Source organism: Schistocerca americana, chromosome 1 (assembly GCF_021461395.2).
Source record: "Schistocerca americana isolate TAMUIC-IGC-003095 chromosome 1, iqSchAmer2.1, whole genome shotgun sequence".
Lineage (NCBI taxonomy): Eukaryota > Metazoa > Arthropoda > Insecta > Orthoptera > Acrididae > Schistocerca > Schistocerca americana.
Genome location: NC_060119.1, coordinates 647,057,529 through 647,069,970, shown reverse-complemented (window position 1 = coordinate 647,069,970; position 12,442 = coordinate 647,057,529). Strand labels below are relative to the sequence as shown.

General features: G+C 45.0%; 1 protein-coding gene across 2 annotated transcripts in view; it reads left to right on the top strand.

Annotated features, from left to right (window-relative positions):
* The window catches only part of LOC124607819 (calpain-A), a 602,483-nt gene that overhangs the window by 34,595 nt on the left and 555,446 nt on the right, over positions 1-12,442 (top strand). For both annotated transcript variants that reach the window (XM_047139938.1, XM_047139936.1), the window contains exon 2: positions 3,067-3,169. In XM_047139938.1, the coding sequence (XP_046995894.1) occupies positions 3,067-3,169 (103 nt within the window). The remainder of the gene's footprint in view (positions 1-3,066; positions 3,170-12,442) is intronic.

The following is a 12,442-nucleotide window of genomic DNA, read 5'->3' as shown; positions in this document are numbered from 1 at the left end:
GCTGACGCAGCATATCCAACTTGTGTGGCAATTCTCCGAAAGTGCCATCCTGCCACTCGGAAGCCTGCAACTTGACCCCTTTCAAACTCGCTCAGTTGGCTGTAGGAAGCAAGAGTGCGTCTCTGTGGCATGGTTGATGGCTTGCTTCCACGCTTGCACCGCACTGAGCCTTCTGGTTGTAAGCCTTCCCTATTAAAGGGTAGACAAGATGGCCCACTGGTGGCTGTGCCACTACGCTATCTGTTGGCGGGTGACACTGAAATATTAGCAGTATATCTACTAACCCATGCCTTCATCGGGTCAAAATCGACGTGTACTGTTTTTTTTCTGACAGTGTATACTGCACCGATTGCAAGTGTTCAAGTTCACTACCAGCTTGTAGTGAACATGAACACTTGCAATCGGCGCAGTATAGTTATATTTTCGTTTGTACATGATACTTTTACATTTGACATCTTCATGGTATTGGAGAGTACATATGCACTGTTAAGCTACTTGTGACGTGGATGGATAATATGTTCCAAAAATTCAAAAGCATAAGATCCGATGATGACAGCATAGCTCCGTCGAAACCGGTCATCCAGTAAATTGCTTTTTTAGTGATCTTGGCTTCAGTTACCATCACTGCAGATCGCCCCCAGACAGACCGTGTCAGGAATAAGTCACCATCTCACATCGTTGTAAATGACATAACGACCCAATGAGACGCATGTGGATGCTATAGCTCAGGCCGGAGATCGTTCTGACATGTTATGTGGTATTTTTCGTACCAAGACTTTGGCCCACTTATTCGGGTTACTGTGGAGGAGGACCAAGTTGTTATTTCAATATTTTCGGTGAGCAAGCGTTGCCTTTTCTTCTACATCTTCATGATAAGTATGCTGTACACACTCCTGTCTTCAAAGATGAAAACCGCAACATTCACAGGCCTCCACGTATGTGATGTTGTTGGTTTGACAAACACTCGTGCAGGCTGTCGCACCTCGACTTGCCCGCCAAGTCACCCGATCTTAATCCCAGAGAAAATGGTCGAGACTATTTGTAACAGGGGGTGAAACGCAGCCGTTAACTTCCTCGCAATGTGGTAGCTCTCAAGATCGTAACAGGGGCGTGGCGAGATAGGTCTCTGCCGAATGCACAGCTACACAGGGGGCGCAAAACCTGACCGAAAAGAAGCGAGGGAGCAAGCCGGCCGCAGAGCTAAACAGGAGATGCAAGTGAGTTCTACCCGGTATTCTTGTTCCGCCTCCGTAGACAAGCCTTTTACCTCGGGCCGCTGCTGTAAAGACACGCCGTTATCACAGTGATATTTCTAAAGTGCCATTTCCTCCAAGAAGCAACGTAAAGGAACCACTGAACAGACGTGTATCGTTACATAGTTTACGTGGCAACAGTTCACTTGGTTCCACAACTACCACCTGCACACCCCGTTCATGTTCAACTATGGACTTCTTGCTATTACTTCACTACGGTATTCTACGATCTCGAAGGTCGCCGAGCAGGTGCTGAAGCAAATATGTTATTTGATCGAAGGTTTCCAATTTTTGCCGATTTCTGCCGACTGAAGAGTGGTGCGAGATACGACAGTGGAGGATATATGTCATTTACTTGCCACCCAGCCAGTAATTTGTGACGATACAATCACATATATCGCTTTGGGATAATAAGTAAATTTGGCAGATTAATGTTCTTAACTGTGCTGTGGAGAAACATAGCTTTAGTGGCTTCTGGTGTAAGATTCGGGAATTTACCTTCGCTGAGGCAGGCCTGAGAAGGTACAGTGACGGACCCTGGTGGTCGGAGTGCAAAAAATATGGGACAGCCCAAGCTCTCGCCTTCTGGTGTGACGAATTTGAATTTCTTGTCGGCAACTGCAAATACGCGACGCCGATATTGTGCCGTGCTCAGTGTGGGAAAATTCCAGAACCTAACTGTCCAGATGGTGTCAGCCGGTCAAAAGAGTCGTCGGCATAGGAGCTGTAGGGTACATGTCTGAACCAATGATTGACTACACAGCACATACAGTGTACCAACCTCTAGGCAGTTAATATACATCCTGTAGAAGTTTTGGCAGACTTTCCCAGCCTTTCAGCGTGTTAGGAGGAATTCTTGGTTGTCACTCTGGCGGAAGTTGTAAATCCTCCCCTCCAAGCTGTAGTTTTCTTGGAGCAGAGAGGAACGTTAATCAGTCGGCGAGTCAGCGCGGTGACGCGGTCGAGCACAGCCTGGTGCAGTCTTCGCTGAATGGATCGAGTACGTGTCGCTTTTTAGCGCTAGCGCTGCTTTTGCTGTTTCGGCTGGTACGGTAAGCTGTGTTAGTAAAGAAATGAAATCAAGAATAAGCCTTATGTGGCAGCGAAGTTGCTGGGAATTGTTAGTAGTTGTGGTTACAGGCAGCATCAACAAATGTGTGGTCTTCCGTTTGTAATCAAGCGCATTACTCGAGCATCCGTGTCACAAGACCACTGGAAGTAGGATTTTTTATGTGTAGATTATTTTTGCGATTGTAGCGCGAATGCAACGCTGACACACGCTAAAGTATTTAAACTTAAGTTTCTTTTCTAACCACTGTGCTAAACGTTTAACCCTCGTAGCTAGTTGCTGAATCAAATCTTATTGGAGAGTCGTTATCGCTGTGCATGCCAGTCCTGCCCATTCGAAACTGTCGTTCGTATGTGCGTTTGCATTTCTTGTCGGCGACTGCAAATACGCGATTACGATATTGTGCCGTGTTCAGTGCGAGAAAATTCCAGAAGAAATTGCAGGAAGGTAGTTTTACGAGGAGAGAGGCGAGGCGAAGATTTGGCAGGCCTTTCAAAGGCGTAGGATTACCTCGGTATCGCGCTGGTAGCTCTACGCGCTATGGGATCTGACAGTGAGTGGCTTCAGTTGTTTTCCTTGCTGAAATCAGGCCATTATCAAGACCAGAGGCGTTGTCACATTGTATTAACACGATGTCTTCTGTTGAGTGTGCTTATTTCGAAAAGAAAAGTGTGAGGTGATGGCCGACGGAAAGCTGCGGTAGCTCTTTAAGTAGTGTGACGTGTGTGTCTGCGTGTGCCACAGGGAGGACATCCGCGGGCGCTACCACCTGCTGAACCGCGTCCTGCACGGCTGGCCGGGCCGCACCCAGCCCTCCTACTACCACCCGGCGCTCTCCATCTTCAGGGTGAGTACTCTCTGCCCCACCGTCTCTTACTCTTCACCGTTTCCACCTTACATCTTCCTGCTTGCTAATTTCGACTTTTCACTCCCTCGTGTTCGCTTACAAGGAACCCTATGAGAGCGTGGTCGCAAAAGTCCAATGATATTCACGGCATTCGACGCCTCATATATTGTCTATCATGCAACCACCATATTGGCTGCTAATGGCAACAGGGGGCGGGACTGGGGGTATCCAGTGGTGAGTACAGCACGAGGCTACGGAGCGTAGCCGAACTGCTTAGTCGACCCGTAACTCACAACAGTGCTACAGTGCTAATGTTAATGATACAAAGCAGAGCAATGGCAACGATAAATAAACATTGCATTATATCTGCAATGACAGTTGCTGAAGTTGATATTTCGTCAGAAAGGAAGACAAAGAATTTCGCAGAGTGAGAAAGAAGTGGCACGCGAAATATTAGTGTTTCTGCAAGACGAGTGAGGGGAATGTGTGTTGTCGTATACGTTCGACTTTGCGGACAACTTACATGCGGAGTACAATGACGATACGTGCTTAACAAGTGAAAGTGATACTGAAACAGGTGTCGAGCCACGTAGTTCATCATCCTCGTTGGACAATGAGCTACAAATCCCGTCTCTAGTGAAACGTAGTAAAGGACAATCGGTGTCGAAGCAGCGGGTACTAAACATAATTACTTACGTGGAAGATCATCCGCAGCAAAGTAAAAAAACAATTATGAATAGATTTTGAATAATTCAGAACAATGTGACCTTGTAGTGCACAAGAAAAACTACGGACATTCAAGGGAGAACAAGGCAACCTTGTTGCAAAAAATGGTGTTTGCCGGTTTCAAGGATGTTCCATACAATTCGCAGGATGTGCATGATAGTAACCTACTACGATATGCACATCAAATTGCGCGCGACATAGATTACATTGATTTCGAGGGAAGCAGTGGATGGCTGCATAACTTCAAAGAGTGCCACAGAATTGAAAGACGTAAGATAACGAAATTTCAAACAAAGAGTCAACTTGACGATGTACAGCAAACTGCGAAATCCGCCCGAAAATCTGTAGACGAAGTAAATAAGCCTGTACCATTGTTCAGTAACCGACCAGTCGCGATTTGAAGAGGAAATGTATATGGAAGGAACCCTGGAAATTACAGGTACCAAGAGAATTGTATCAAGATCAACTAAAATCAATGCCTTAACGCATTCGTTTACAATTACGCCGACTGTTAATTTGGGTGGTAAATTGGCTAGAAAGTTATTAATTCTGCTGCGGGAAATTCGAGATGTTCTGCCCCCTACGATTCGATCTTGCATGGGCAGTAGGGAATATTTACGCCACAGCAAGCAAGAGTGGGAAAATGGGCGTAAGGGAACTTCGACTATGGTATGATCACTGCTTTTAACCAACAACTGGTCAAAATAACTTGCTCATGCTTGATTCCTAGTCGGCGTAGAAAATTCACACTCCTCTAGAGCAAACTATCCTTCCTGAAAAGTGTGTGACGTTGCAGTTCATACCACCTGGAACGAGTGGACTAATTCAGCCTCTAGATGTTGGTTTTTTCCGTGTCTATAAAACCTATTATCCCACAGCCTGCAACTACACCTTAAAGGGTAGTCAGTTTCACGATAAGCTCCACGACAGAGGGTTTCGCATTCGGTTGCAAGCCATCACATTCCATCACTTCTCATTACCAAGTTACATCAATACGGTTCTATATGGATTTTTTTTAGAGTGGATGCCTAGCTGAACGTTCTGCACAGTTTGTAACTACAAAGTAGTTCGTCTTGGCGTGAACCTTCATCTTCATGGCGTGAACCTTTGTGATCACTGTGGCGTGCCATTTTTCAAGTGGCGTTCATGGTGCAAGTTAATGGTTTGATTCGAATATTTCTTGAATGTCGATTATGTCCATTTTGGGAAGTGTAATACGTAAATCCCACTGATCTTTGCACCTCCCGGACGCTCATTTTCTGTCGCCCTCCTAATGCACGTGGTGATTCATTAGCAGCTAATATTTTTCCTGTCACAACTGTTAACACAGCGCTACCAAATGAGCCTGACTAAAGATTGAACATGCGACCTCGCACTCAAGGAGTTCCCCGTTAGTGTCGAATGTACTCGTCGCCTGTTTAGCAGTCCTAAATGTGCGCCCACACAGTGACTGTTTTTCTGCTCAACATAGCGCGTGCGCTCTACATTTCCAAGAGCGTAAGCATGCACCCACAACCGAAATGGAGGGTATGCTCCATAGCATATTGCAAGCCGGGTTTGATGCGACTCTCTTGCGCAGTTTGGCAGACCACAGGCAGCTGGTGCTCATGTGTGTTTCGTTGGGTATGTGTTGTTGTTATGCTTTAAAGTGATGTATATGCAATGACGCTGTTTACTCCAAAGAAAGCACGCTGAAGTTTATAATTACGGGCAAAGGTAAGTATTGTTTTTCCTTCTCATCTGCATGAACTTGGGTTTTTCTACATTTAGGCAAGCTACTGTTTGTCACACCAAATGGAAGTTCTGTCCAAGACATCCTGTATCGCCCTACATCCAGTCAACGACGACTCTTTCCCGAACAATACAGCATCACCAGCAAATAGTCACAGACTGCAGTTAACACTATCCTTGATGGTGACATTTGGTTTGTGGGGCGCTCAATTGCGCAGTTATCAAATACTGTACAAATTCCCAATATTTCCACTGTCCAGTCTCACCACGTTCGCGAATGATGATGAAATGATAAGGACAGCACATAAACCCAATCCCCTGGCGGAGAAAATCCCCGACCCGGCCCGGAATCGAACCTGGGAGCACGTGTTTCAGAGGCAGCAACGCTAGCCACTTTTTTTGTTTTGGTTGATCTCATTTTGTTCTATATTGTTCGTGGAATTTGTTCGGGGCGGACGTCCGATGACACCCGTTTAGATTCTTCGTTGATCCGTTCACTCAGTTTTTTTTATTACAGAGAGTAGCTAACCCTCTGACCGAACACGGTGAGCTACCGTGCCGGCGTCGTTAGACCACGAGTTGCGAACTTCACTCTAACCGTCAGATCACTTACATATATAGACAACAAGAGCGGTCCTATCACACGTCCCTGGTACATTTGTGACAACACACTTTGTCTCTGATGAATACTCGCCGTCCGGGGCAAGGTAATGGGTTCTACTACTTAAGAAGTTTTCGACCACTCACACATCTGAGAACTTATTCCGTAAGCTCGGCCTTCGCCAACAGTCGGAAGTGGGAAACTAGGAATATGGAATCTGCATGTTGTCCATCAATGATTCGCAGGAAAAGGGCAAGCTGTTTCGTACGAGCAATGGTTTCTTAATCCCTGCTTGCTTATGGAAGAAGTTTTTCTGTCTCAAGGAAATTTATTATATTCGAACTCAAAATATGAACAACAGTTCTACAGCAAACCGGCGTTTCTCGCATGTAGTGCCTCTGTTACGCAGATATTGTTTTACCCATAGTCATCTTCGTGTCCTTTTTACTGTCGTCTTTCAGTGCTATTAACGCAGTAGAAATTGCCGAGAAAAGAAGATGCAAAGGGGACTGCTTGAACAACGAGGACACGAGAGCACGCATTTGTACAGTATGTTCCTTAGACTGATTTTTGTTCCCATGGGTCTTCCGCTTGCGCATGAGGAAAGTGGCTTCCACCGCTCCCTCCTCCCCCCCAGCCCCCCCACCCCACCCCACACACGCAGAGAGAGAGAGAGAGAGAGAGAGAAAACCGTGGTGATGACGAGGGGGGGGGGGGTGATTCCATGCTCTAATTTTCACAAATGTTGTAAGACACATAAGACACAGAAATAAAGTAGTCGTGAAAATATTATCAACTGTGATTTGGATTAGATCGGAAGATGTACTTTATTAAATAATTAAATTAGCACACACACACACACACACACACACACACACACACACACGGTGCTACTACCCGCTTCGCCTATTTGCAGGAATAATCCGATAGCCAACTGTATTTCAGAAAAGGTGATCCAGCAAGAAGCGTGAGCGGAATAGCTATACACAAACGTATTTGGAGTCTGGCAGCAGTAAAAGCGACTTTATTTACTTTTTTGAAGGTAAATGAAAAGTTGAAGGGTGGCACACTTGTTTCTCTTACACATGAACTTCGTATAACGGAACTCAGACCGACGCCTTGGAATTAAGTGGACTCTCTGTCAGTGTCTGAGAGAATGTGACAATGATGAAAGGGAACCTTTTCCTTCTTTTGTAAGTCCACTGTTTGCTTCTAGACTGGAGCGATGCACCACACTGGCGTCCTGGAAGCCAAACAAGGATTCAACGTCCATTAGACACGGGGGTCATTAAAAGCGTTAGAAACAAAACACAGCACCGAATAATTTAACACGATCACGAAGACTAAATAATAAATTGCACAGGAAAACTACACAAGATAGCGGTAGAGGCAAGTCTCCATATACGAGAAATTGCTCTACGCGGAAAATTTGCACGAGGACAACAGAAAAGTTCCACTAAAGATTGAGTATTGGACGATTTCACCGGCATCCTTCTCCACGTGCCTCGGAGAGTTTATACTTACGTCAGGGTTGGACAGTATCGCAAAGCTAGAAAGTGTCATGAAAGTTCAAATGCACTCAGAATCACACTGAAACGGCAAAACAAAAAAACGTAATACCGTGCTAAGCGAAATTCCGACATTACAAGACAATTATTTTACCGGAAGCACACATGCATCAAAGATCACAAATGCCGAAGCCACTCCAAAGTTGTAGAAACTAGAAACAGGAGCGGAAAAGGTATACGAAAATCCGTGGTGTCACGTAAGAAAATAGATATCACCACCAAAGTTCACATTTATTGAATGACAGCAACAGATTCACCAAAAGATGGCTCTGAGCACTATGGGACTTAACATCTGAGGTCATCAGTCCCCTTCATCTAAAGACTACTCAACGTTATTAACTAAGAGAAAATCAAAATTAGCTGGTTAGAAGAAACTAAGGAAGACTTACAAGTCGTTAACATCATACTGAACAGACGACTGGCAACTAACAGATGAACGAAAGAAAAGAAAAAGACACAATGAAATCACTGAGGTATTCTGGAAGGATGGGAAGGTAGAAAACATCACGCCAACTGCCAGGTTTAAACGAGCTTCATACGTGGTCAAAACGAAGGAAGAAGAAGAATTTGTCAAGGATTGGGTTGGAAGCAGACCATTTTCTGTTTAATAGAACCATCCCAACACCGCAAAAGCATACTGTATGTTTGTATGTTCGCACGGGGTTTTGGACAGCGCTCTTGCTGAATGCGAGTTAATTGGTTGAACCACTGTGGCACATAGGTAGCGGCCTGCTTCGGTAACGACGGAAACGGTATACAGCACACTATGGGTGTGGTTTTACGGTCTTTTCCTCAAATACCTATATTAAAGCTCGGCAGACGCCTGGCGATAAGGATGATGGCACCCAATAAATTGTGATAAATAAGGTGGCCGGGGGGGGGGGGGGCGGGAGGAGGAGGAGGGGGGGACCAGTGGAAAAATCCTGAAACAAAAGCGGGCCTCGTGAAATATGCCGAGAAACTTCAAGCATTTAGGAGGCAGAAGCCCAGAGAAATATCGGTTGGGGTAACAATGTATTTGCTACCAATACTACAAATGAGGAGCCCTTCAGTCGGATAGGCTCAGTTGTGAGTAAAGCAAGTGGTAGACTTCGGTTTAATGGAACAATAACAGGGAAGTGCAATCAGTCTACAAAGGAGATTGCTTACAAATCACTAGTGCGGCCCATTCTAGAATATTTCTGATGTGTGTGTGTGTGTGTGTGTGTGGACCTTGCCAAACAGGACTAGCAGAGGATATTGGACGTATACAGAAAAGCGCAGCACGAATGGTCGCAGGTTCGTTTGACCCGTGGGAGAGGGTTACAAAGATAGTGAAGAAGCTTAACCAGCAGACTCTTGAAGATAGACGTAAATTATCACGAGACAGTTGACGTTCGTGGAATTCGTAACGCCTGATTCGTTCTCCGCCACCACCTATCATCATGGGTATAGCTTGTTCTTTCATTCTTTGATATCTATGATGTATTTTATATAGTACTACTATTTTCAGATATCCCTCTATATCCATTCTATGATCATATTTCAGTATGAGGCCTGAAGTTGGTCAGTAACATACAGGGTGACAATTATTGAACTATATGAACTATATGAAAAAACGTAAACTAGTTACAAACCACGGCAAGCACACACAGTATTTAACATGTAAACGTCCATACAGATATTTGGATTTAGCTTATGACATCTTCGATATACCTGCAACCAATTGCGATGATGTGGCGCAAACGAATAACGAAATTCTGCATGACCCGATGAAGTGCCGGAACATCGATGCTGTCGATGACCTCCTGAATGGCTGTTTTCAACTCAACAATGGTTTTGGGGTTATTGCTGTACACCTTGTCTTTAATATTAACCCACAAAAAGGAGGCGCATGTGTTCATATCCGGAGAATATGGCGGCCAATCGAGGTCCATGCCAGTGGCCTCCAGGTACCCAAGAACCAGAATGCCGTCCGTCAAGTGCTCCTCCAGGACATCAACCTCTCTTCTGCTTCGACGGGGTCGAGCTCCGTCTTGCACGGACCACATCTTGTCGAAATCAGGGTCACTTTGGATAATGGGGATGAAATCGTCTTCCAAAAGCTTCACGTACCGCTCGGTAGTCACCATGCCATCAAGGAACATCGCACTGATTATTCCGTGACTGGACATTGCGCACCACACAGTCACCCATGGAGGGTAAAGAGGCTTCTCGTTCGCGAAATGCGTATTGTTGGTCCCCCAAACGAGCCAATTTTGCTTATTGACGAACCCATCCAAATGAAAGTGGGCTTCGTTGCTAAACCAAATGTGTATGCACATACTAATTCCCATCATGATCATGCCCCGCGGCCAACCGTGCAGTTTGAATGTCCTAACGCAAACCGTTCAGAAGTTATGAAGATTTTCAGAAATGGTTCAAATAGCTCTCAGCACTACGGGACGTAACATCTGAGGTCATCAGTCCCCTAGAACTTAGAACCTTAGGACATCACACATATCCATGTCCGAGGCAGGATCCGAACCTGCGACCGTAGCAGCCGCGCGGTTCCGGACTGAAGCGCCTAGAACCACTCATCCACAGCGGCCGGCATGAAGATTTTACTTCATACAGTTCCATGATTGTCACCCTGTAAGATCTCCCCGTTGTAGCCAGCTATTTGACTCGTATGGACACTGTTGGCGAAGGAACGTGGGTGGCGTCCATCATGCCTTTTTTAGCTGTCACAGTCGTAAAGCAGTTATGAGCTGTCAAAGAGGCTATCTTTTAAAGAAATCCTCTGCTGACGATACTAACAGCGCAATTATCTGTTCAGTTTGCTATAAGTACAATAGCAGAAACGACTTCTACTTAGGGAATAGTGTGCCGTGTTAAAAAAGGGTTGCCCTTTCTGTGGCAGCTTGTACAGTTTACACTGGGCCATAGCTCGGGAATTACTCACCAAAGATCATATATATTGCAGTCTATCTCGATACACATCCTTCAGTTAAAAATATTCACAGGAAAGCATGCTCGTCTTTTATTGGATCTCGAGTACTGCGCAAGATGATTGGGTTAATGGTGCAACAACAATTTAAGACGTCTGCAACTGAAAAGAGGCTGAAACTATAGCATTCTTGTAAACTAATATGTAACAGTACTTTCAGTTTGAATAGTGATTAGGTACCCAAGAATACGATCTGTATTCTGTTCTACAACATTCATTCGAATGATAAGCAAATTTACCATTTATCACTGAATCGTCTACTGCTACACAAGGCAAATGTAATTACACACAATTTTCCTACACACTAAAACTAAGGTTAACGCCGATGTTTTATGTCGGTAACAAGACAGTTTTCATTGGGGTTTTGTGACGAAATCAGACTTTAAAGTAAAATAAAAAGGGAAGTGCATTCTAGCCTTTTGAAGTGAGCAACACACTAAGTTGTCGATAAACTTAACTGTCAAGTTTACATGAATGTCGTGTGTTCATGTTTTTACTCTCTACTAGATTTTTATGGAATGTGGTTTTCCTTTCCCCGACAACTGGTGTAGGGAAAGCTACTAAGCACTGCGTCAAACGTGTCTTATAAAGCGATCAGCGCCATGTGTAATAGATAACCAGAATGAATCACTTCATTATCCGCCACACATCAGCCGTGTGCCAACTCCCACACCGTCTACTCCCCACCCCCCCCTCCACCCCTCCCACACACACACAAAACCGCTTCTAACCGAGCGCCGCGGCGCAGTAGCACACTGGACCGGCATTCGGCAGGGCGACGGTTCAAATCCGGGTTCGACCGTCCAGAATTAGGTTTTTGTGATATCTCTAAATCTCTCTAGGCAAATGCCGCGATGATTCTTTGAAAGAGCATGGCACACTTCCTTCCCTGTCCTTGAATAATTCCGAACTTGTGCTCCGTCTTTAATGACCCTGATGTCGACGGGACTGTATATGCCAATCTTCCTCCCCCCACCCCCCTTCCGCTTCACCCATCTGTTCTTTTCCATCCTACATTTCAACGATGTGCCTGCTAGCGGGTTCACAAAAACCATATCGAAAGTTCCGATTTCGCTTCTAAGGCGCTCAGTCAGGCGTGAGATGGAGGAGGAGGGCAATGTGATTGTAGGCCCCGTCTGTTTCACTTCCTCGACACTAGCGATTTTCTCTTCTCTTTTAGGCTATGCTGGCAAGAAAAGACTTGAGATGGTAAAACGATTGACAGCGTAGTCGTTTCTGCCGTAACTCATAAGGTCTGAGATATTTTAGATCTACACTCGAAGTAATGCGAAAGGAATTATGTAATTCATCCGTAAAATGAAAACATAACGCTTGCAGTGAATTGTTCCATACATATTAATTCTTACAAGTGTAGCAAATTAACGATTCCTGCCGTCATAGAAGGCTTTAAGGGCATATACCGGGTGAAACAGAAGTTCACCGACAAACTTTGAGAGGTGGTAGTATGGAGCAAAACAATAAAAAAGTGTCTAGTAAACATGGGCTCTAAAACGCATACCTTAGGAGCTATGAGTACTTGTTCATCTTCGCTTTTGTCAAACTCATCTCTTCTGCTGAACAAGGGCTCGTAGATATCAAGGAACGCTTTTAGATCCCAAATTTACTGAACATGTTTGTCTTGTTTTGGGTCACCTCTGAAAGTTTGTCGGTAGAATTCT